This window comes from Myxine glutinosa, chromosome 9 (assembly GCF_964187855.1).
Source record: "Myxine glutinosa chromosome 9, kmMyxGlut1.1, whole genome shotgun sequence".
Taxonomy (NCBI): domain Eukaryota; kingdom Metazoa; phylum Chordata; class Myxini; order Myxiniformes; family Myxinidae; genus Myxine; species Myxine glutinosa.
In genome coordinates, this window is record NC_136269.1 from 129,318,634 (window position 1) to 129,344,825 (window position 26,192).

At 49.6% G+C, this 26,192-nt stretch overlaps 1 protein-coding gene across 7 annotated transcripts in view; it reads left to right on the top strand.

Moving 5' to 3' along the window:
• Window positions 1–14,073: 14,073 nt before the first annotated feature.
• The window catches only part of LOC137434935 (serologically defined colon cancer antigen 8 homolog), a 99,424-nt gene continuing 87,305 nt past the window's right edge, over window positions 14,074–26,192 (top strand). For 3 of the 7 annotated variants that reach the window (XM_078784899.1, XM_078784900.1, XM_078784905.1), the window contains exon 1: window positions 14,219–14,278. Coding sequence is in view for 1 of the 7 variants with exons in the window: in XM_078784898.1 (XP_078641024.1) it covers window positions 14,232–14,278; window positions 14,449–14,557 (156 nt within the window). In the remaining 6 variants the exon portion in view is untranslated. Of the gene's footprint in view, window positions 14,279–14,448; window positions 14,558–17,596; window positions 17,981–21,478; window positions 21,551–26,192 lie in introns of those variants that run through there. The other 4 variants (XM_078784898.1, XM_078784903.1, XM_078784904.1 and 1 more) reach the window with 4 other exon arrangements.

Below are 26,192 nucleotides of genomic sequence, written 5' to 3' on the forward strand. Positions count from 1 at the left end.
AAGGCCTGCGCCACGTCGGCAGATGTTGTTGATGCCAGCGGGACGGCCTCCAGCCACCTGGTGGTCCTCTCCACCATCGTGATTAGGTGGGTGAAGCCCCGCGAGGAGGGAAGGGGTCCCACCAGGTCCACATTGGCGTGGTCGAAGCGCCGCGCAGGCACGTCGAATGGTGCCAACGGGGCCTGGGTGTGCCGGTGGACCTTCGCGCGCTGGCAGGTGACACAGGCGTTGGCCCAGTCGCGGACATCTTTCCAGAGCCCATGCCAGACGAACTTCGCTGCCACGAGCTTCTGTGATGCCTTCCGGCCCGGGTGGGAAAGGCCGTGGAGGGCGTCAAAAATGTGCCGCTGCCATCCAGTGGGCACGATGGGGCGAGGTTGGCCCAGGGAAACGTCGCAAAGGAGAACCGTGCCTGTGTCCTCGAAGGGGACGTCGGCCAACCGCAGGCCTGTGTCGGCTGTCCGGAGGGCTTGCACCGTGGGATCGGCGGTCTGGTCGGTCACCATGCGGGAAAAGTCCACACCCAGGTGGACGGCGTTCACGCCGGACCGGGAGAGGCAATCGGCCACAGCGTTGTCCTTGCCCGCGACGTGCCGGATGTCCGTCGTAAATTCGGACACGGCGGAGAGGTGGCGCCGCTGGCGGGCCGACCACGGCTCCGTAACCTTGGCCATGGCGAAGACCAGGGGTTTGTGGTCCACAAACGCCGTGAACGAGCGGCCCTCAAAAAAATGGCGGAAGTGGCGAACGGCCAGGTAAAGGCCGAGGAGCTCATGGTCGAAAGTGCTATACTTGCGCTCGTTAGGGCGAAGCTGCCGGCTGAAGAAGGACAGCGGTTGCCAAGCCCCGTTCACCCACTGTTCATGCACGGCGCCCACCGCGTAGTCGGAAGCGTCCGTGGTGAGGGCGATGGATGCGTCGAGCGCCGGGTGCGCCAGCATGGTCGCGTTGGCGATGGCCAGCTTAGCGCCCGTGAACGCCGCGTCCATCTCTGTGGTCCAGGCGACGTCGTGCTTGGCCGGCTTGCCCCGGAGGACTTCGTACACGGGGCGCATGAGTTGGGCGGCGCGAGGCATGAACCGGTGGTAGAAATTTACCATCCCCAAAAATTCCTGTAGGGCATTGATGGAGCGGGGGTGCGGGAAACTTGTGACTGTCTCCACCTTGGTCCGTAGCGGAACGGCCCCGCGCTTCGTGATGCGGTGCCCCAGGAAGTCGACGGCCGTTACGCCAAACTGGCATTTCGCCGGGTTGATGATAAGGCCGTGCTGGCCGGGGCGCTCAAAAAGCGTGCGCAGGTGGATGAGGTGCTCCGCCCGGGAAGTGCTGGCGACGAGAATGTCGTCCAGGTTGACGAAAAGAAAGGTGAGGTCGCGCAGCATGCTTTGCATCAGCCGTTGGAAGGCCTGGGCCGCGTTCTTAAGGCCGACGGCATGCGAAGGAACTCGAAGAGGCCAAAAGGTGTAATTACCGCTGTCTTCGGCACGTCGGCCGGCCGGACGGGTACCTGGTGGTAGCCCCGAATAAGGTCGACCTTGGAAAATATCACCCGCCCCGCCAAACGGGCGGAAAAGTCCTGTATATGTGGTATCGGGTACCGGTCGGGGGTGGTGGCGTCGTTGAGGCGGCAGTAATCGCCGCATGGTCACCATCCGCCACCTGGTTTGGGCACGATGTGCAGGGGCGAGGCCTACGCGCTATTCGAGCGCCGCACAATGCCCAATCGCTCCAGCCTGTCGAATTCCGCCTTCGCCACGGCGAGTTTGGCCGGGTCGAGGTGGTGAGCCCTGGCGTGGACCTGTGGTCGGGATGTGGTGTTTGACGCCGTGCTTGACGGCGACGGCCAAAAATGTCGGCTGCGTGAGGGCGGGAAACTTGGCGAGTAGGCGGGTGAAATCGTCCACGGCCGGGAGCGCGCAGGCTAGCTTGGTCGGAGCGGAGCCGCTCAATGAGCAAGCGAGCGAGCTGAAGGTCTCTGCGTTGATGAGCCGACGCCATTTGACGTCGACCAAAAGCCCATGCGCGCAAAGAAAATCTGCACACAGGAAGGCCATGGGCACGTTCGCCGTGATGAAGTCCCACCTGAAGCGCTGGCCCCTGAAGCAGAATGCGATGCTGCGCGAACCGAAGGTGCGAATGGAGGAGCCGTTTGCGGCGACCAAGGCGGGGCCGCACAGGGCGGCCTGTTTGTCCTGCACCGAGGCGGGTATCACGCTCAGCTGAGCGCCAGTGTCGCACAAAAAACGCCGCCCGGACTCCGTGTCCGTGATAAACAGAAGGCTGCCTGAATGGCCGACGCTCATGGCAGGCAGCGAGCGCCGGCCTGGTCGTTTCCCAACCTGCTGAAAGTGCACGGTGGGCGGCACGTTCTGGCCTTCTGCCCGAACCTGGCATGGTAATAGCACATGGTCCGCTCTGGTGGAGGCCCCGGCGGTCGCGTCGGGTTCGGTCGACGGGGCGTCGCGGCGGCCGCTGCCGTCAGTGGCACTGACTCGGCCGGTGGAGGCGCCGGTCGTGGCGCGGGCATTGCCTCTGTTGGCCCAGGGTCCCAGGCGGCCGCTCTGACGTGTCGCCTGGTCGAGAAAGATTTATCGGCCTCCTTGGCCAGGGCGCGAGGGTCCGTGATGGGTGAATTAGCCAAAGCTAACCGTACCTGCCCGGGTAGCCGCTGGAGGAACAACTCGCGGAAGAGGAAGTCCGGGCTGTGGTCACCTAGAAGAGCAAGCATGTGGTCCATGCTTTCGGATGGACGGGCCTCGCCCAGCTCCGGGGGGTGTAGTAGTTGTCGCGCACGTTCGGTCTCCGTGAGTCCAAACGCACCGAGGAGTAGGCCTTTGAGCCGCCGTATTTGTCGGCGTTCGGCGGGTTCTGTAGGAAGCTCAGGACCCGGGCAGCGGTGGAGGCAGTGAGCGCGGAAACCACATGATGGTAGCGCGTCGTGTCCTCCGTAATTTTCCGCAGGGCGAATTGAGAAACCGCTTGAGCAAACCAAACGGCCGCGTGTGACTCCCAGAAGCCCGGGAGCTTCAAAGCTACAGCTGACTCCATTGCCGTGTTCTTAGAAAGGGGTCACCAATTGTGGGAGCTGTGCTCGCACGATAAAGCCAGACAAAATGGATGACACAGGAACGAAGTTTCACTGAGCTATTTATTTAGTTCAAAACCAAAGAACTCAAAAGCACACTGAATCTGCCGATAGAACGGGCGGCAATTTATAATCAAAGTTCAACACACAAAAGCCACGCCTCGGCGGGGCGTGGTATGCAAAAAGATAAGCCACGCCTCTCAACGGGGCGTGGTATGCGAGTCAAGTGTTCGCCCGGGAAAGGCAAGTCTGGACATGTCCGGGCGAGTCCGGGCAGGTCACCGCCCGCCGGTTGCGTCATCGGCCGGTGCAAGATGATTGTGTATGCTTCCGGTAACCGCTACAAGCCAAGAATTAGAATGAATAAAGAGAAATATGAAAAAGTAGAAAAAAATATGAAAGGAACAAACATCCAGAACTCCTTGCCATAACTCCTAGCCCGAACTCCTTGCCATAGCTCCTTCCCTTAACTCCGAGCCCTAACTCCTAGCCATAGCTCCTTCCCTCAACTCCGAGCCATAGCTCCTAGCCATAGCTCCTTCCCTTAACTCCTAGCCATAGCTCCTTCCCTCAACTCCGAGCCATAGCTCCTTCCCTCAACTCCTAGCCATAGCTCCTAGCCATAGCTCCTTCCCTTAACTCCTAGCCATAGCTCCTTCCCTTAACTCCTAGCCATAGCTCCTTCCCTCAACTCCGAGCCATAGCTCCTTCCCTCAACTCCTAGCCATAGCTCCTTGCCATAGCTCCTTCCCTCAACTCCTAGCCATAGCTCCTTCCCTCAACTCCTAGCCATAGCTCCTTCCCTCAACTCCTAGCCATAGCTCCTTGCCATAGCTCCTTCCCTCAACTCCTAGCCATAGCTCCTTCCCTCAACTCCTAGCCATAGCTCCTTCCCTCAACTCCTCGCCATAGCTCCTTGCCATAGCTCCTTCCCTTAACTCCGAGCCCTAACTCCTAGCCATAGCTCCTTCCCTCAACTCCGAGCCCTAACTCCTAGCCATAGCTCCTTCCCTTAACTCCGAGCCCGAACTCCTAGCCATAGCTCCTTCCCTCAACTCCGAGCCATAGCTCCTTCCCTCAACTCCTAGCCATAGCTCCTTCCCTCAACTCCGAGCCATAGCTCCTTCCCTCAACTCCTAGCCATAGCTCCTTCCCTCAACTCCGAGCCATAGCTCCTTCCCTCAACTCCGAGCCATAGCTCCTTCCCTCAACTCCTAGCCATAGCTCCTTCCCTCAACTCCTAGCCATAGCTCCTTCCCTCAACTCCTAGCCATAGCTCCTTCCCTTAACTCCGAGCCCTAACTCCTAGGCCTGTAATGTATGTATTTAAGTATGTATGTCTCTTTGTGACCAAAACATTTTATTATTGTTCAAATATATATAAAATTGAAAAACACCGTCCATGAGGCGGTGATGCAGTGACTATATAAATATACATCAGTGTATACATCAAGTATATGTATACATATCCGTGTATACGTGATATACATCAAGCCCGCTTGGAGTTTGCAAAAAAGCACCTGAAGGACTCTCAGACTGTGAGAAACAAGATTCTGTGGGCTTTCATGTGTCTTTCACTGAGGAGAGGCTTCCGTCTGGCCACTCTGCCATGAAGCCCAGATCGGTGGAGTGTTGTAGTGATGGTTGTCCTTTTGGAAGTTTCTCCCATCTCCACACAGGATCTCTGGAGCTCAGCCAGAGTGACCATCGGGTTCTTGGTCACCTCTCTTACCAAGGCCCTTCTCCCCCGATTGTTCAGTCTGGCCGGGCGGCCAGCTCTAGGAAGAGTCCTGGTTGTTCCAAACTTCTTCCATTTAAGAATTATGGAGGCCACTGTGCTCTTGGGAACCTTCAATCTGTGCCTCGACACAATCCTGTCTCTGAGCTCTGCAGGCAGTTCCTTCGACCTCATGGCTTGGTTTTTGCGCTGATATGCATTGTCAGCTGTGAGACCTTATATAGACAGGTGTGTGCCTTTCCAAATCATGTCCAATCAATTGAATTTGCCACAGGTGGACTCCAATCAAGGTGTAGAAACATCTCAAAGATGATCAAAAGAAATGGGAGGCACCTGAGCTAAATTTCAAGTGTCATAGCAAAGGGTCTGAATACTTATGTCAATGTGATATTTCAGTTTTTTCTTTTTAATAAATTTGCAAAACTTTCTAAAATCCTGTTTTCTCTTTGTCATTATGGGGTATTGAGTGTAGATTTATGAGGGAAAAAATGAATTTAAACGATTTCAGCATAATGCTGCAACATAACAAAATGTGAAAAAAGTGAAGGGGTCTGAATACTTTCTGAATGCACTTTATATACATTATTTACGCACTGTTTGAATGTTGGTTGCATCCTGTCTATTAAGTACGTACGGCTAATAATTGTGTACTGTTGGAATATACCAGTCGACCCTTTAGATTGCTGAGACCCCTTCAACCTTTGAAGACCCTTTAAGTCCCCAAAGACCCAAAATGTCCCGAAGACCCTTAAAGACCCAGAAGATCCCAACGACCCTTATAAAAACCCCGAAGACATTAAGATGTAAGACGCTCTAGACCGATTGGGCAGCAGGACACTTGACCATTTAGACTTCGCGCTTTAGACCATTATTTTGGACTTTTTTAGATTACAAATAAATAATATCACAAATATCTATATTATTACCTACTCACCACTACCTGCCCTCGCTACCTCCTCACCACTACCTGCCCTCGCTACCTTCTCACCACTGCCTGCCCTCGCTCCCTCCTCACCAATACCTGCCCTCGCTACCTCCTCACCCCTACCTGCCCTCGCTACCTCCTCACCACTGCTTGCCCTCACTACCTCCTCAGCAGTACCTGCCCTCACTACCTCCTCACCACTACCTGCCCTCGCTACCTCCTCACCATTGCCTGCCCTCTTCACCTCCTCACCACTGCCTGCCCTCACTACCTCACCCCTACCTGCCCTCGCTACCTCCTCACCACTGCCTGCCCTCTTCACCTCCTCACCACTGCCTGCCCTCACTACCTCACCCCTACCTGCCCTCGCTACCTCCTCACCACTACCTGCCCTCGCTACCTTCTCACTACTACCTGCCCTCGCTACCTCCTCACCCCTACCTGCCCTCGCTACCTCCTCACCACTACCTGCCCTCTCTCCCTCCTCACCAGTACCTGCCTTCGCTTCATTCTCACCACTACCTTCTTCTTCTTCTTCTTCTTTTGAGTTTAAGGCGTTTTCAAAGCCGTGAGGCTCTCTCGCCACGCGCCTGAACATCACTGTGTTGCAAAAAAAAAGAATATGTATTGAAAAGGAGGCCTATGGGACATCCATAGGACTATATGTCTCCCACACGCTTTCAAAAAGTTTAGGACCGCCTTTGGTTTAAATGACCAAAAATGACGGGCAGACCAGACCCCCCGACCCCCTCCTCTCTAACGATTTTAAATAGGAGCAACCTAGGTCCGTCACATAGGTGACATACCATAAATAAGTGGGATAAATCTTCTGGTTCCCTACAGGAGTCGCAAGTCCCGGAAGGGTGACATCCTATCACGTGAAGATACGAATTAAGGTGGCAGTGCCCAGGTCTAAGCCTGGAGAGAGCCACCTGGTCTCTGCGGGACAACTGAGGGAGCCGAAAAGGGGGATATTTTGGGTCTTTGGGGACTTAAAGGGTCTTCAAAGGTTGAAGGGGTCTCAGCAATCTAAAGGGTCGACTGGTATATTCCAACAGTACACAATTATTAGCCGTACGTACTTAATAGACAGGATTCACCCTGTAACAAAATCTACCCTTCGTGGTGGTGTCCCACTGGGATTGCCATTTTTTGACGATCTTGTCCCTGGCCACATTCACAATTTCAGACGGTCCCAAAGGGATTTGGGTGACACATTCGGATGTGAGCGCACACTTGGCTGCAATATCACAGGCCTCGTTTCCTCCAATACCCACATGAGCGGGGATCCAGCACAGATTGACCACAGATCCTCTCCAACTGGCAACGTTGATCAGGTGCTGTACTTCGAGCACCAGGTCAAATCCGCATCCCTCCTGTGGAGACTCTAGTGCCTTAAGTGCAGAGAGGGAATCAGAAAAGATCAAGGCACTGAGAGGGTTGAACTCGATTATCCATTGCAGTGCCAATACGATAGCAAAGAGTTCCGCTGCGAAGACGGAGAGACGATCAGATAACCTCTTAGCCTTTGTCACCTTAACATCAAGGATACATATTGCCGCCGCAGTTCTCCCTAGGGAAAGGACTTTAGAACCATCCATGTAAACGTGGAAAGATTGACTCCAAACCGAATGGATGAACTCGATCCACCTGGATGCAGGATGCAGGGTGCAGAGGGGTTATCCTTGTCAACTCTCCCCCATAGATTCAGGTGGATTTTTTTTTTTTTTTTTTTTTTTTTTTTTTGTATACAAGATCGAGGCTCGTGAAAGAGCGAACATTAATCACACAGAAAGACAAACAGACACATAAAACAAATAACATCGGGAGCGGTAGACAAGATGGGGAGAGAGGGGGAAGGACACAAACACAACATTTGAGAGCAGGGACCGAGAGACATGGAGACATCGAGAGATCTGTGGGAGGGAGAGGGCTTTGGGGGGGAGGCATGTGAAGGGGGGGAGGCATGTGAAGGGGGGGAGGCATGTGAAGGGGGGGGGGGGTGGGAGAGGTATAAACATATGGACACTGCCAGGATTTCCAGGAAATAAGTTGGAATTTCAAACAAGGTGGATCTGGGGTGAATTAGTGGGGGTAGAAAAGATCAAGGTTATGGATGGGGGAAGATAAGAGATGGTGGTGAACAGCTGTTTTAAAGACCTGGAGGGAGGAGAGGGATTGAAGGGAGTGTGGGAGTTTGTTCCACAGGCGGGAGAAAAGAGGAATGAAAGAGTGAAGGTGAGCAGAGAGCCGAGATTTCGGCAGTTTAACCATCAGAGGGTTGCTGGCAGATCTTGTGCGACCTGTAGGAATATTTGGGGGACAGAGCACAGAGAGAGCTGGGGGAGCAAGGCCGGAGAGGAGTCGGTAGAAGACAGAAAGACCACCTACCTGCCTGCGGTGAGTGAGTGAAAGGCCCTCAGAGATAGCTTCATCGCGGGAGATTCCAATGATTTTGAAAGCTTTGGATTCAACAGCGTGAAGCCGAGCCAGGTGTGAGGCAGGAGCACCAGCCCATAGGGGAGAACAGTATTCCATTGAGCTGCGGATGAAAGCCTTGTAAGTGGTGAGGAGCTCAGGTGTGCCGAGGAAGGACTTCGCACGACGGAGGATGCCCAGTCGGCGACTGGCTTTGGAGGCCAGCTTGGAAATGTGGTTTTCCCAAGAAAGATCATGGCAGATATTGAGACCCAAAAGCTTGAGTGACAGAACTTCTTGGAGAGGATTGTTGAGAAAGTAGATGGGAGGGTTGTCCAGTCGATCTTTTCGGAGAGACATAGTAAGAGAGTGAGATTTGGCAGGATTGAAAGACATGTTCCACTTGTTTGACCAGTCTGTGATTTTGTCCAGGTCTTCAGAGAGTGAGGAGGCTGCAGACTGCCGATCTGAGGGAAGAGGAATGGAGCGGCAGAGAGTGGAGTCATCAGCAAAGAGATAGAGAGGATTTTCCAGAGAGTCAGAGAGATCATTGATAAAGACCAGAAAAAGCACAGGGCCCAGCACACTTCCTTGGGGAACTCCAGCCTGAACAGGAAGGGGAGATGAGAGAAATCCATTCAGGGCCACACGTTGACTACGACCAGAGAGGAAGTCCGCAAGCCATGCATGGAGATTTCCATGGATACCATAGGAGGAGAGTTTGGTGAGCAGAGCTGGGTGCCAGACCGTATCAAAGGCCCTTGATATGTCAAGGGAGACAGCTCTGATTTCCTGTTTGGCATTGAGGACCTCCATCCATTGTTGAGACAGCAGAAGCAGCATGTCCAGAGTAGAGTGACCTGGTCTGAAACCAAATTGATGATCAGAGATCAAGCCATTGGAGAAGAGGAAAGATTTCATATCCGAAGCAATGATGGATTCCATGACTTTGCTGATAATTGGGAGCAGGCTGATTGGTCTGTAGTTGCAAGGATCTGTTTTTGCACCTTTTTTGTGTAAAGCGGTAATGTTAGCTGATTTCCAGGATGCTGGCAGATGACCTTGAGCAAAAGATAGGGTGAAAAGAACAGAGAGAGGGTGAGATAGAGCGGCAGAGCAGGATTTTAAGACCCGTGGGCTGATGCCGTCTGGTCCAGTTGCAGAATCAGAGTCAAGGTTTGACAAAAACTCCTCCACCTTGTCAGGAGAGAAGGACACAGAGTCCAGGAGCAGTTGGGTTCGACTGGGAAAGGTGGGAACAGAGAGAGATGGGTTTGGGACTAAGGATTTCGAGGCGAACACAGAGTTGAGGCATTCGGCTTTGTCACATGCGATGTCAACTGTGTGGCCATTTGAGGTAAGGGAGGGGATGGAGGGGGAACAAACACCAGAAACGGATTTGACCAGACGCCACCAGGATTTGGAGGAAGGAGACAGGTTTGAGAGTTCATTCTTGAGTGAGGAGAGATAGTGCTTCCTGGCACTCCTGAGGGTAGACACACACTTGTTCCGAGCTTGGTGGAAGGAACTGAGATTTCCTTCAGTTGGATTAGCCTTCCAAGAGGCAAAGGCAAGCTGTTTCAGGGCAACTGCCTCACCACAAGATTCAGTGTACCATGGACGGGAGGAAGGGTAAGACAATTGAAGGCGAGATGGGATAAATCTGTGCATGAGAGAGATCAGTTTGCTTTGGAAGAATTCCCAGGAAGAATTGATGTCAGAGGCAGTGGAGATGGGAGACCAATCCAGACGATTGATGGCTGCTTGAAGACCGTCCCAGTCGGCCTGAGTGAAATGCCAGACTCGTCGACGCTGAGGAGGCTCTCTGAGAATGGCCAGAGAGATGTCCACTTTGACAAGCACATGATCAGAAGAACCGATTGGAGCAGAAGAAGAGCAGCAGACATTAGCAGGGAAGTTTGTCATAACCAAGTCTAGAAGAGAAGATACTCCATTGGCTGAGATCCGGGTCGGGAAATTGACAGATTGTGTCAATCCCAGTGAGTCACAGAAGTCCTTTGCTGAGGTGCCATGACTAGTGAGAGAGGAACCCACACCCAACCAGGTGGCATGATAACAGTTGAAGTCACCACATATGAGGAAGAGAGAGTTGGGATGAGTGGATAGAAGTTGGTCCATGTTGTCAGACATTGAAATGTAGATGGAGTCATCACTGTTTGGGGGACGGTACAGAACACATATGAACAAAAGGTGGGAGCGGAGAGGAAGCCGTAACCAGAGGTACTCCTGCGGGTGAGGAGGAAAGAGAGCAGTGCAAGGAGAGTGAGGAAGAGAGTTTTTGACAAAGATAGCCACCCCACCACCAGGCCGAGGCTCAGGTCTATCATACCGGAGGAGGGAGTAACCAGGAAGAGATATTAAGGAATCAGAGACATCTTGAAGGAGGAAAGTCTCTGTTAAGCAGATCAAGTCTGGATTGTCAGAAGCAACCTGTATGGAGAGATCAGTCAGGTTTGAGCGAAGGCCCCGGATGTTTGAGGTCCATACCGTTAATGAAGAGAGAGGGGGAGCATCGGGTACAGGACAGGGGAGGGGAGGAGTAGGGTAAGATGAAGGATGAGAGGGGGAGGTAGGGAGAGCAGTTGATAGTGTTTCAGATGTTGCAGAAGAGTTCCAAGAAAGGGAAGGATGAGGAGGATGAAAGGTTTGCTGGTGAAGGGATGCGGCACAGTGAGGGGTTGTTTGAGGGGGGGCAGAGGAAAGTAGAAGGTTTGGGGGGGTGGAGGTATGAGATAGAAGGGAGACGAAGTGGGGAGGAGGCAGCTTGGAGGAGGAGGGGGGAGGAGAGAGAATTGGAGAGGAATGGTATGTGGGGAGAATTGAATGGGAGGGATTGGGGGGGAGTTTTGAAGGGCAGGAGTGAGGGGGGAGTTTAGGAGGGGAGGGGCAAGGGGGGAGTTTTGGAGGGAAGGGGAAAGGGGGGAGATCAGGAGTGGAGGGGCAAGGGGGGGATTAGGAGGGGAGGGGCAAAGGGGAAGTTTAGGAGGGGAAGGGCAAGGGGGGAGTTCAGGAGTGGAGGGGCAAGGGGGGAGTTTAAGAGTGGAGGGGCAAGGGGGAAGTTTCGGAGTGTAGGTGCAAGGGGGGGGATTTGGATGGGAGGGGCAAGAGGGGAGTTTAGAAAGTGGATGATTAATGAAAGACGAACATTGATAACAAATTGGGTTTGTTGTGATTTTCAAGTTAGCAATCCGGTTCAGGATGATGGAGGAGGGATGGAATGAATGTGAATTTAGACCATGTAGTGAGGGAGACGTATAAGATATTGAATTTCTTTTTTTTGAAGTGGAATGAGTTGGAGAGGAAATTGAGAAAAGCCTTTTAAATAGGAAGAAAAACAGCGTGTTGTAATATACCACTGAATAAAAAACAGAAGGGGAAAGGTTAAACATATTTTAAAATATTTAAACAGAACTATGAACAATCTTATATGCACAAAAATACCAACGGGGGGAGAGCCGAGAGGGACCACCACGAGTCACGTGAACAGGGCAAACGGTGGATGGCAAGGAGATAATGGGGGTGGGGCGAACAGCACACCTGGACAGAAAATACAGGATGAGACAACAGTACACGTGGAGAAAATAAAATAAATGGTTTTGGTTTTTTTTTTGTTTTTTTTTTTGGGGGGGGGGGGGGGGGTGGGGATTTAGAACGTTAGACAGTATTATGTTCGGGGTAGAAGGGAAAAAACCAAGAGCCAAGCAAAACACACTTAAGTTAACAAAACACCGACGGGGGTACAACTACAGTACAAGGCCACACACGAGGAGCAGAACACGATTAATTAAATACGAGTTACAGGAAATTCAAACCAAAACTAACTATAATCAAACAATATCACATGGACGATAAAATAACGAATTGAAATTTGACAATCTATCTGGGGAAATGGGGGAGAAACACGTGGTCGAAGAACGAACGAACGAATAAGAAAGAATAAACGAATGAGCACAGAGAAGGTAATGTCTTTTTCTTTTTTTTTTTTGAGTTGAGATTTACATAAGGAAGTAGGCTTTGGGGTGGAAAGACTGCGAAAACAGAGAACGAAAGTTATTGGATCACAAACGACAGGCGCTGAGAGAAAAACAAAGCCTCAAGGTTGTACAGGGTACACTGTACAGGGCCTCGAGACGACACGAATTAACGCGATTTTCAATACAGGTATGAAAGATTTGCACCGAAAATCTTTGACGGGACAATATACGTACATACACCATAAAAGAAATACAGTTATAACGAAAATACAAATTGGAACAATGACTTAACTTCGATTTCGATGGAGAGCGTGGAGACCTGCGAAAAAACGAACCGTCGCCAGCAAGACCGGAAACGGAAGTTTTGAGGCATAGTAAGAGTCCAGGGGGCCAGATTGGAACTTTATTGACGGACTCAATGGGCAAGGAGTCCAGGACCCATTTCACCCGCTACCAGGCCATCCCGAAAGGAGCAGAATTTAGATGTTTGCCCCATGCCTCATACTCCCAACGGTCTGCAAAAACAGCTCGGACCGGGTGATTGGTCCCAGGGGATATAGATTTGGCCCAGAATTTTAGCCGGGACACCTCCCAGCGGAGAGATAGAGGCATACCTGCCAACCTTTTTTGAAAGAAAAGCGGTAGGCTGGCGTGCGACACAGTGCGTCCCTAGGGGGGTGCGGGGGCATGCCCCCCCCCCGGAAAATTTTCAAAAGAATGAAGCAAAATGGTGCAATCTCCTGCATTTTGAGACCACAGTTAGCTGAAATATATCAACATATTTTTAGAGTGAAAAAGAGAAAACTTAACATGGTCGATCTACTCACCAATCTTTATTTTTCTAAGACATCATGATCATCAGTCACGTTTCCATAAATTACTCACTGTCCAAGCTCTACATGTATGTGCCCATACATATACACAAGAGTACACATGTACTCACCAACCTCCACCAAAAGGGCAGAGCGAAAGCGCCCAGACAGACACGCAAGGCTTTAGCCTGAATGGCTGCAAGATTTCTGCGGTTGGCTTTTGACATGTGTGAAAAAACCTGGCTACCATAGTCCAGATGTGGGCGGATAAGGGCTTTGTACAGGAGAAAAAGCCTTCCCTGGTGGGCTCCCCAGGAAATGCAGGTGAGGCATCGAATTAGATTTAGGCCCTTGGCACATTTAACTGTGACCTTCTTGACGTGGGAGCTCCACGTAAGCCCCTTGTCGAAAACAACACACAGGAACGACACTTCAGAAGATGCTCTGAGGATGATTCCCCCAACTGATATTGATGTGTCCTGGACCCTCACCACCACCTGCCCTCGCTGCTCCTCCATGAGGTATTCAAAAGTTGAACAAATGAAGAAGTGATGCAAACGCCCCTTTCCTAACTGGAGCGTCATATGATCGAGAGCCGGCACTGCTCACGATATTCCTCCAAATTCACAAGTATTCAACGTTGGAGCTCCCTCCATGCCCTATGGTCAATATTTTTCATCTCTTTTAATAAAATGATGTCAGTAGCCCTGATGCAGTGCTCGGGCGCCATATTGGTTGGCAAGCTGAACAAGCGAGAAAAGGCAAACAAGGCTGAAACATCTAACATTCCATTGCAGTAAGTCAGAATAACGAGATAAATGTGCTGCATCACAGAGCGGCTGATGCTGTCGTTGCTAGGGAAGTGAATACAACCAACATGGCGGCGCGCATGGCATTATGGGATAGCTCTGAAAGCCCTCGATACGCGGCGACACCTGACCATCATAAGAGTATATACTTATTATACGTAAGCAATATAAATGAATTTGATTATGATCTTGCCTTACTCCTCTCCATTTTTATCTCCTTCCGCTTTTCCGAAATTCCAACGAGTAGCCAAAATGATTGAGCGGTGTATGAGCTGTACCCACTGTTTTCTTGGATTTAACGAATCAGCGCTGAGCCGCTGATACTGTAAAAGAAAACAAAGCATTACGTGCGGAAGAGGAATTATTCCCAATATAAAACACTTTTGAAGAACCAGTGTCATAATAGTTAAATAAATATGTAAAATGCAGAAATAAAATAAATTCCATCGATGGTTCTTTGGACTTGCGGCTGCACGGGACATCGCTCAGTAACGGGGTAAGAAATAGCGATGGATTTGGAATGCAGAAGCGGAATTCACTTCAGGAATGCATTATTCAAATAATATCAATAATACAAAAAACAAAATTGTATAATTCATTAATAATTGCTTTGCGTTGCCCCGAATGTTCGCCTGCGTTCGTGTGCGGTGTGTGTTGATCATGAAGCATCAGCTTGCAGAGCACTCGCCGAGTGGTTCCCTTGATTGATTTGAAGCACTCCAACGAAGCGGTTGATAAGGAACGGCTGGGTTGGCAAGCGATAGCAAGCTTATTGGTAATGGTGCACACCCAGGTGTTTCAGGTCTCGTTTTTATACACTTTTAATTTACAATTTAATACATTGACGTACCTGAGTTATATGTTGAATCTTCTTGTCATAAGCTGTACTCTATTCAGTATCCAGCAAAAAAATAACCCTGAGTGAGCTGACTGTCATCACTTGAGGCTGTAGTTCAGACCCCTGCTGATTTGGGGGAGCCCCCCTGATTCCCTGGGAGCCCCCTGATTCCCTGGGAGCCCCCTGATTCCTTGGGAGCCCCCCTGATTCCCTTGGAGCCCCCCTGATTCCCTTGGAGCCCCCCTGATTCCCTTGGAGCCCCCTGATTCCTTGGGAGCCCCCTGATTCCTTGGGAGCCCCCCTGATTCCTTGGGAGCCCCCCTGATTCCCTTGGAGCCCCCCCTGATTCCCTGGGAGCCCCCCTGATTCCCTGGGAGCCCCCCTGATTCCTTGGGAGCCCCCCTGATTCCCTGGGAGCCCCCCTGATTCCCTGGGAGCCCCCCTGATTCCCTGGGAGCCACCATGATTCCCTGGGAGCCACCATGATTCCCTGGGAGCCACCATGATTCCCTGGGAGCCACCATGATTCCCTGGGAGCCACCATGATTCCCTGGGAGCCACCATGATTCCCTGGGAGCCACCATGATTCCCTGGGAGCCACCATGATTCCCTGGGAGCCACCATGATTCCCTGGGAGCCACCATGATTCCCTGGGAGCCACCATGATTCACTGGGAGCCACCATGATTCCCTGGGAGCCACCATGATCCCCTGGGAGCCACCATGATCCCCTGGGAGCCACCATGATCTCCTGGGAGCCACCATGATCTCCTGGGAGCCACCATGATCTCCTGGGAGCCACCATGATTCTCTGGGAGCCACTATGATCCCCTGGGAGCCACTATGATCCCCTGGGAGCCACCATGATCCCCTGGGAGCCACCATGATCCCCTGGGAGCCACCATGATCCCCTGGGAGCCACCATGATCCCCTGGGAGCCACCATGATCCCCTGGGAGCCACCATGATCCCCCGGGAGCCACCATGATCCCCCGGGAGCCACCATGATCCCCCGGGAGCCACCATGATCCCCCGGGAGCCACCATGATCCCCCGGGAGCCACCATGATCCCCCGGGAGCCATCATGATCCCCCGGGAGCCATCATGATCCCCCGGGAGCCATCATGATCCCCCGGGAGCCATCATGATCCCCCGGGAGCCATCATGATCCCCCGGGAGCCATCATGATCCCCTGGGAGCCACCAGATTCCCTGGGAGCCCCCTGAATACCTGGGAGCCACCCTGATCCAAAATCGAAAAATCAAAGCCTGAGCGATTGTGCGGGCCATCAAGTAGAAGGGTTGTATCTGGTTTCAGAGCATTTGCTTGGTAAATAAGGGACAAGTAGGGATCCAAAGTTTGGGGGTTAACCCCCCAATCCACCACTTCCGCCCCTCCTCCCCTCCACCCTCTCCTGGGAGCCCCCATGATCATAAATTGAAACTTGAGCGATTGTGCAGGCTACTGTTACGTGTCAGTTTCAGAACAAATGTCCGGGTGATAAGGGAGGAGTATCAGAAATAGCTAAAAGTTAACGGATAGATGGACCAACAGACATCCGGACATTACGACCCATTTTATAATGCCATCAATCTCTTCGTGAATGGAGATGAGGTGACCTAATTATTGGACATAGAGTTTTCTACTGTCAGCTCAGCCTGTTTTAACACAACCCATCTTACGTCATCTTGTAATGACGTAATCGGACTGGTAAGATGTTGAACATGGAATAACATGCCGTTGATGATTAAACAGTCCAAGGTATCGCAAAACATTTCCATGAAGTAGAAAATATGAATGATCGTTTTAAGGCCATTTTTCCCCTCTAGCGCGGGGGATAGCCTTGCGGGCCCTGTGACAATCGTGGTTCCCTGTTTGAGGCAATGTTTTTATGGCCGAATGCCCTTTCTGACGCCAACCCTTAGTCGCCTTTTACAATGCGCAGGGATACGGTGCACCTATTCTAGGTCGGGGTACACACCGGGATCATTCATCCCAGAAAGCTGGTACTCAATTTGCCGACCTTGGAAAGATGACAGGCTGAGTCAACCCCCCTGACATTAATTCAGCGATTGACTGGGATTCAAACTCAGAATCCTAGGATCCCAGCCAGCACCCTAACCGCTAAGCCAACACCAGGCTTCCATGAAGTAGAGAGGGTGAAAATAATATCACCCGGATCATATATATATTATATATATATATATATATATATATATATATATATATATATATACACACCCCTGAGAGCCCCCTAATATATATATTGTTACATTTTTGAGGGGGTACGCAATGGATTACCTTAGGGCCAGGTATAATTGTGTAGGTAGTGTGCTCCGAATGTCGCGACAAATAAGAAGAAACCTCCATGTACCGAAGTAGGATTCCGTTAGACTGGGTGTCATGTAAGGTTGTATATTTGTCCCCATGGTGAGGGGTGGGGTTATGTTAATTAGGTAGGGGTTAAGGGTAAATCCCCTGTATGTAATTGCCTCGGTGATTTTTCCTTTGTTCCTTATGACACTGCACTACACACACCACAACAGCCATGCACTCTACACCTAAAATAAACACTAAATAAAACAACTGGAACCAGGACATTCGAGCACCAGCAATGATACCACCGACCAGGTCATCACAAAGGCCAGCAAGTGGCCATGAGGCCATGCCCCGAAGAATGATTGGTCAGGACGGCCATAGAGGGATGTGATGGTGGCCGCTGAATGGAGCAAGCGCGGGAACAAAAATATTGTATCCCGGCATTTTCTTCCTCTTGTCCTGGATTTGATTGAGGGAATGCCAGCATTTACTCTTTTTGTGTCCCGAGCTTATGAAAGACAGTCGCATTTCGCATCCTTCTTCTTAATCCGGGCTATTGAAGGAACAGTGGCTTTTTCCTGCTCTTGTGTTGGCACGTTGGTGGTGAGCAGTCGCACATTTGCGCTCTTGCGTGGACCGTGGTGCTGTGTGGAGCGGACAACGAGGACGGAGGTCGGCCTGCTGGCTTCGCGCTCAGCGGCTGGCGGTGGACGGACTTCACGCCAGGGCGTGTGTTTTCCCGCAGCACGTACATCACTCAGGGGCGTGTGTTTTCCCGCGCAGGGACGCGGACCTTCGACGGCAGCAGACGGTCAAGGGGACCTGAGCTGAGTACTGGCTAGCATTGCACCATGCACAATTATTATTTTCCATTTATTTTTCCCCTTGTGTTGTTTTACGAGTCCTTGTCGAGGGTCCCTCGATTTAGGATTTTAGTTTACTGTGCACTTCTTGTTCCCTACCATTATTTTTATTAAACCCTTTTATTGTTGCATTTTAATTCTGTTCCAGTGCTTGATTACGCTCCAGTGGAAGCCGTCCAGGTAAGTTCGTCAATCTCCTTTCCCTCGCGTGTAAAGAAGGTCCGTGTTACGTGCTCCTCTTCCTCTTCTTCTTCGTCCGGTTCCGGTTTCATTTAAAACATTAACCTTTTTACCTTTTGACAATAATAATTGCTATTTCCCTCAAACAACAATAATAATAATACATGGAATCAAAAATGTTTACAGTGGATGAAAACCACAACAATGGAAGTGATGAATCCACAACACTTCCCCCCATCAAGAAAGAAAGTTTGAACATAGTGAAAACTTTCTTTGCAGGCAAAAACTCTTTTAACAAACAAAAGTAAAACTCACACCCAAATCATCAATTCACGTGAGCAACAATAATTAATATTTCCCAAAAATAAAGCAACAACTTCCAAACAACCTACAGAAATTTCCAAAGTTAGTTCACTCTGGACAAAGCATCAGCAACGACATTGTCCCTGCCCTTTACATGCACAATTTCCAAGTTGAACTCCTGCAAAGCCAAACTCCATCTCATCAACCTCTGGTTTTTATTTTTCATTTTTTGAATGAAGGTTAAGGGTTGTGATCAAAAATCCAAAGCAAAGCAAATCTATAGCACTTTTTGAAGGAGGCCGAGCTGACAGCCAGGTTTCATGGTGGTTGGGTGGTGAGGCCTGGAAGTATTCACGACATGGACGCCTTTAGGAACGTGGAGTTCACGGTTAATCCGTGTAGGAATCTTGGCTCGGCTGCTCCGCAGCATTCAGTGCTTCAGACTCTTCCTAACTTTCATAATAATCACGGTTGGAGCGCTTGTCGCTGTAGTCACGTGAATAGCGGTCTCCTTCTCGGCCACCACCCTGATAATCATCCCTTCGGGATGATTGATGCCGTAACTCTGGGAGCCTCCATAGTAATCTCGACTGCGGCCACCACCAAAACTACTACTCCCACCCCGGGAGCCATAGCCACCCCTGAAACTACCTCCACATTTTCCTCCTCTGTAGCCCCCTCGACGCCCATGGCCTGCCTTCTCTACTGTTATGGTCCGACCATCCAAATCCTTGCCATTCAAATCCTTTCTGCATCTTTGGCGTCCTTCGTGTTTTCAAACGTGACAAAGCCAAACCCTCTTGACTTTTGTGTCTCCCTGTCTTTTATCAGCAGCACTTCCAAGAGTGGTCCATATTTGCTGAAGACAGAGTCCAGAACATCTTCACTTGTGTTGAAGTTCAGTCCACCTACAAAGAGCTTGCCAACATTGCCTCCATCCCTGACTTGTGTGTGCTGACACTTAGTTTCAGGGTACTTGACCAGAGTGTCTGTGCAAAGCGTGACGTCAGTACCTTCCTCTTCTCTTCAGAGCGCTTCCTACCCATAGCACGAGTTGCGGTACAGGATGGAAAGATACCCGGAATCTCCTGCTCTAACTGTGCAGTGTTATTTTCCATACTAGGCTTTTCAACAAACATCGGATTACCAGAAACTTGACCACCGCCAAATCATTCCCGATAACAAAAGATATTCCCTCTACAGGAACAGTGGCTTGTAAACCTACTGTGACCGGTCCTGACACCAAATCAGACTTCAAATGGATGACATGAAGTGGAGCTTTAACATAGCCACCAACCCCCTGTAAAAGAACACTAACACCAGTTGCCATCTTCTCTGACAATGGCAAAATGCCCTCAAGCATCAAAGATTGATGTGCTCCTGTGTCCCTCAATACCCTAACACGTCTCTGGTTCGTTAAGTCTCCATCCAGACACAAACCCCTCTGAAATAAAAGGTTTGTAACCCTCTTGAACAAGGTCGTTCTGTGATGCCATAACTTTGGCATGGGAACCTTCACAAGGCACTGTCCTCCAAGGACGATTTCTCGCATTTGCCAATGCATTCGGAGTTATACTAGTCTGACTCCGCTCCTGATTTTGCCTTTTCAGGGCATAACATTGGGACATCAAATGTCCATGTTTCTTGCAAAAAGCGCAAGTAGGCCCGGAGGAAAAACTCGTGGTCTGCCTCGAGCCCCCCGGAAGATAAGTCTGTCTTGGAACTGTAGTCTTCTGATCCCTAAAAGTCACGGTATCAGATTTGTCCTCATAGTCATCTCTAGGCCGCCTCCATGAATATTCGTTCCCCGCACCGGATGTACCATAACTCCCCTGGCGAATTCTAGGCAGGAAGTTAGGTTTGTGGAACCCCATCCTGTGTGTCGAGGCATAGTCATCTGCCACGGTTGCTGCCTCATACAACTCTGGTACCTTCTTTTCCTCCAGATGTAGTTCAATGTCCGCGTGGACACACCGTTTGAATTCCTCCACCAAGATCAATTGTCGCAACAGTTTGAAGTCTTTCCCAATCCCCTTCGAATCACACCACCGATCAAACATGGTTTCCTTCATTCTGGCAAACTCCACATGGGTCTCACTCTCCCTCTTCCTGGCATTCCGGAATTTTTGCCGGTAAGCTTCAGGGACCAATTCATAGGCTTTGAGAATGGCTTTCTTCACTATCTCATAATCTGCACATTGGTCAATCGGTAAAGCCCAATAGATATCTTGAGCTTTACCCCCCAGAACACTTTGCACTAACATAGTCCAGGACCCCACAGGCCATTTTAGTATTTGAGCCACTTTCTCAAAGTGTAAAAAACACTTGGCTACCTCCTTTTCATTGAAGGGTGGAACCAGCCTCACATGCCTACCAACATCCCAGGTGTTCTGACTAGTTGTTGAACTAGCCGGCATGGATACGACTTCTCACTTCTCTCCGTTCTTCCATTAATTCCAGCTCCTTGAGTTTAACTTCCTTCTGATACTCCATGTCACGTTCCTTTAACTCCCTTTTGGCTCTCCTCTCCTCTGCTCTTTCCTTTGCTCTTCTTTCTTCGAGTTCCCTTTCAGCTCTCCTTTCCTCTGCTCTTCTCTCCTCGGCTTTCCATTCCAACTCTTTTAACCTTTCCTGGCTCTGCAGTTGCATCTCCATTTTCCGGAGCTCCACATTTTCTTTTTCCTCGGGTAACCAATCCAAGGCTACCTCTGTCCATGTTCCCTGTCCCACCAGAGATTCTACCACCAATGTCTGCATCTCTGCTTTCTTCATATGAGCTCGGACCTCCAAGTTACAATGTTTGGCCAATATCAAGAGTTCCGATCTTTTTAACGCTAGGAACTGTGCCTCATTAGGGGACGCCGCAAACTTTTCTGCGTCAAACACCATAGTGACTATCAGTTAACACCTGTTAACCTTCACACAAATTTTTTTCCAATTTTTTGAAATTTTTTGGGAATGCTAGAAAAATTCCAAATTTGGGAATTTTGGGAATGTTAGGGAATTCAATCCCGGACGAGGATTTTAGGGAATTCTATCCCGGACGAGCCCCCAATTTCTGTTACATGCTCCTCTTCCTCTTCTTCGTCCGGTTCCGGTTTCATTTAAAACATTAACCTTTTTACCTTTTGACAATAATAATTGCTATTTCCCTCAAACAACAATAATAATACATGGAATCAAAAATGTTTACAGTGGATGAAAACCGCAACAACGGAAGTGACGAATCCGTAACAGTCCGCCATTGTTGGATTGAACGCCTCAGAGGTAAGCTCGATCTGCTATTCGCCCCTGGGAACATGACAATATATATATATATATATATATACAATCATGTGAAAAAGTGAGTACAACCCATGTAAAGTTTTGACTTTTTCAACATATTATTTCAACATACAGCTATTTGATCTTCATTTCAACAATATTGATAGATAAAAGTGATATAATATAACAAATATCATGAAACATTTACATTTTGTCGTCCATTGTGTTACGGATTCGTCACTTCCGTCTTTGTGGTTTTCATCCACTGGAAGCATTTTTAGTTCCATGTACTATTATTGTTATAGTTTGAGTGAAATGGAGATAACTGTCTTCAAAAGGAAAAATTAGTGTTTTAAAAGAAAAACGAAATGGATCGGGAGAAACCGGAAGAAGAGGAGGAGGAGGCTGAAGCGGAGCAAGTGAGGTTGGGAGAGAAAGGCCGAGCTGCTTTGAGGTATCGAGCAGACGCTGGTGAACGTTGGTCACGAGCGAATATTGGTTTCACCGGGAAAGGGATTCCTGTGACAGAGTCGATATCGCTGTGGCAGATAAACCTGCGTGACGGGTTTTGCGGTTGATTCGAAAAGTGAATCATTGTTGGAGAGCAGGTACGCCTCCATTACGGGCCGGTCCGCCATTTCACCTTGCGCCAGCCATTTCACCTCGCTCCAGCCATTTCACCGCGCCCCAGCCGTTAACCTGGTTCGCGTGTGTGTCGTGGATTTCGATTGGGAATTCGTGGTTTTCCTCTTGGGGAGCCGCTGCTTGTTCATATCAGCGTCATTGTCTGGTGAACCGAAGGTGTGAATTCCCAGTCGCCTTTTGGGTGCACTTTTGCCTGACCGACATCGGCCCGACACCCACCCAGCGGCTCTTCGGCAGCGTCGACTGTCAGCCGACCTGGGTTCTGGTCTCAATACGACCTTTTTCTTGTGATCACCGGAGCGTGGATCGACTTTGGCCTGGTGCCGGGACAGTGACTTTGAGGGTGTTACATTTCGCTCACGTGGAGCACCATGAATTATTGAGTTAAGAAACTGGTGGTACCATCATAGGAATTATATGATATTTGTTGTGCAATTGAAGTATATTGTACTTGTGCAAGTTGTTATTCTTGTGTGACATTAATACAATACTTGGTTTTAGTATTGATTGATTGGTGTGGTTTCACCATTGTAGTGGGGCAACTTAGCATAACAATTGTGCATTTTGTGAGGAAAGCACCAAATTTGGCACACTAGTAGACTATCATATTATGAAAAGATCTGGATATTGGGCCATCTCAGATACAGAGATTTGATTTTTGCAAGATTTCGATTCGATTGCGATCGAAGAGAACACCTTCTTCGTCTTCTGTACAGTGAAGTTGCCAGGCCTGAATTCTCTGGCTTCATCTGGGTGCTTCATTGGGAGTGCAACCATGTCCCCTCAGGTGAACAGGGACCCACCTGGCATCGTGTGTGTGGTCTAAGGCATGGAACCATGGGACCAGTTCCGTCAGGGCATCAAGGTACATCGTGAATGAAGCCTGCCGCAGAGAACGCACGTAGACCAGTACCAACATCTCTAGTTCCAGCACAGTTGCCCAGTACTGAAAGTTGGGAATGTCTTCTCCTCTCTGGTGACACCAGTCTTCGAACTGAGGCAGGTCTTCTGCATCATCGGCATATGTCATACAGTGGCGTTCATACGCACGGTGTTGCAGGATGTGCAGTGCCGCTGCAGTGATTTGATGAGCTCTTCTTGTGCGGGTGACGTGGGCAGCTCGCAGAAAGGAGTCGGCCGCCCCTGGCGTTGCAATCTCAGCTTGCAAATCTGCAAAATCTGCAAATCTTGCAAAAATCAAATCTCTGAATCTGAGATGGCCCAATATCCAGATCTTTTCATAATATGATAATCTAATAGTGTGCAAATTTGGTGCTTTCCTCACAAAATGCACAATTGTTATGCTATATTTAGCTTAGCTGCCGGACTATTGGTCATTGGCACAGGTAATAGCACATCTTTCTGCCGTGACTCCTTTTGGGGCTCGGAGGTACACCGTGACCGGGGTTTGGGGAGGAGCACGTAACAATTGTATAATTTAAATTAACATAAATGCAAATTTCGCATGTGGAAAAAGTAAGTGCACCCTTGGCTCTAATAGGTGGTATTGCCCCCTTTGGCAGAAACAACCTCAAGTAGGCGTTTCTTATAACTGTCTACCAGTCTCTGACATCGACTGGGAGAAATTTTTGCCCACTCCTCCGTGCAGAATTCTTTCAGCTGTGCGATGTTTGAGGGGTTTCTTGCATGCACAGCTCGTTTCAAATCCCCCCACAACTTCTCAATGGGATTTAGATCCTGATTTAACCTTTGACTTGGCCATTCCAGAACCCTCCATTTCTTTCTTTTCAGCCATTCCTTGGTGGATTTACTGGTATGTTTAGGGTCATTCTCATGTTGCAAGGTCCACCTTCGGTTGAGCTTCACCTTCCCGAGCTTCACCTTCACCTTCACCTTCCCGGTGAGCTTCACCTCACATTATCCTCAAGCACCCTCTCGTACAATGAAGAATTAATAGTGGATTATATGATAGTGAGCTGCCCAAGCCCTGATGCAGCAAAGCTGCCCCAAACCATAATATTTCCACCACCATGCTTTCCAGTTGGTATCAGGTGCTTGTGGTCGAATGCTGTCTTTGGTTTTTGCCAAACATGTCTTCTGGTACTGTGGCCAAATAGCTCTACCTTTGACTCGTCTGTCCAGAGCACATTGTTCCAGAAGCGCTGGTCTTTGCCTCGGTGTTCATTGGCAAACTTTAGTCTTGCCCTGATGTTCTTTCTGGACAGCAAAGGTTTCCTCCTGGCACACCTTCCATGTAGATCAAATTTGTGCAGCCTCTTTCTAATGGTAGACTCGTGCACTTTGACATCAACAGTGGCAAGAGCTACATGTGGGTCCCGTGATGACAGTCTGGGGTTCTTAGAGACTTCTTTCAGCATCTTGCGGTCTGCTCTCAGGCTGAGCTTGCTGGGGCGGCCTGGCCTGAACAAGTTGGCAGTTGATTGGAATCTTCTCCACTTGTAGATGATCTTCCGGACAGTCGAATGATTGATTTCATATTGTTTGGAGATCTTTTAAAATCCCTTCCCAGACTCGTAGGCATCTATAACCTTCTTTCTGAAGGCCTCAGAGAGCTCTTTTGATCTAGGCATGGTGACGCCGCACACTTCAACAACAAAGAGCAAACCAAACTAAATGTCTGAGGTTTAAATAAGACAGGTTCCTCCAAGATCCTCTCTAACGATGTTCTAATCATTTGCACCTGAGCTGGTGCACCCGATTCTAATTTTAGGTATTTGAAGTAGTGATAAATGTAGGGGTGTACCTAATTTTTCCACATGCGAAATTAGCATTTATGTTTATTTAAATTATACAATGGACAACAAAATGTAAATGTTTCATGATATTTGTTATGTTATATCACCTTTATCTATCAATATTGTTGAAATGAAGATCAAATAGCTGTATGTTGAAATATGTTGAAAAAGTCAAAACATTACATGGGGTGTACTTACTTTTTCACGTGACTGTATATATATGGGAGCGTACACTCGATCAGCACATCCCTGTGTCCTTGGACGACTCCTCAGCACTATCCCAACACACACCACAGTGTGGTGGCCGGTGTGCAAATCCTGCCACCAACCTTCTTGACAGAGGACCCAGTACCCTGGTACTCATTTTGCCGACCTCAAAAGGTTGACAGGCTGATTTAACCCCACCTGGTATTAATTCAACAGCTGAACAGGATTTGTACTCAGGACCTTTGGATCCCAAGCCCACCACTCTAACCATTATGCCAACACCAGGTATATTACCTGGATTGTGGAACCTTAATTATTAGTTTTCCTTAATTGTTTAAGTGAAGCAGTTCTGTCATAACTTGTGTCTTATATGCAGTTTAAGAGTGTAAATCTCAACCACAAGCTCCTTTTTCTGCAATATATTGTTGCGGATATGGGACTTGGCCTCCATATCCGCTTGTAAATATTCCCCTAATTCCCCAATACTCCCCAACTATCCCCAATCCCCCATTCCCTAGTCCCATTGCCTGTAAATAACACTCTGTAGAACCGACCTTCCCCTTTTTCCCCCATTAAATGTCGTGCCCAGGTCCACCGCATCTCACGTAGACAACTTTCGGACATCTTGCTAGTTATTCTTAGTCTATGTCAGTTAAGGACTCGTTTCTATTAATTCTGACTCTTCGTTGCACCAGAATGTGATTGTATGGCACCAGTAGTGAGTTTAGGACCTCCCCATACCTCCTCCCATCTTCCCCATGCAACAACAACCACAACAACTACAACAACAACTACAACAACAGAGGGGCGCGGCGCGGGGAGTGTGCGTCCTCACTCCGGCTCGGTTAGCCGCCATTGCCCATGCGCTCCACGGGGTTACCACAAAGGGGCTGGCTGTCAGCTCCTCGTCAGGGGCGGAGCCCGGTAACCCCCCGCAGCCAGTGAGAAGCGGCGGGCCGATTCCATCTGGGGCGGAGCTAACGAGCCGAGGGCGTGTCACTCCCCGCCGGATATGCGCAGCGACTTACCGGATGTGAGATGAGATGCGCCCCGAGCTTGAAGAAGAGACAAGTCGC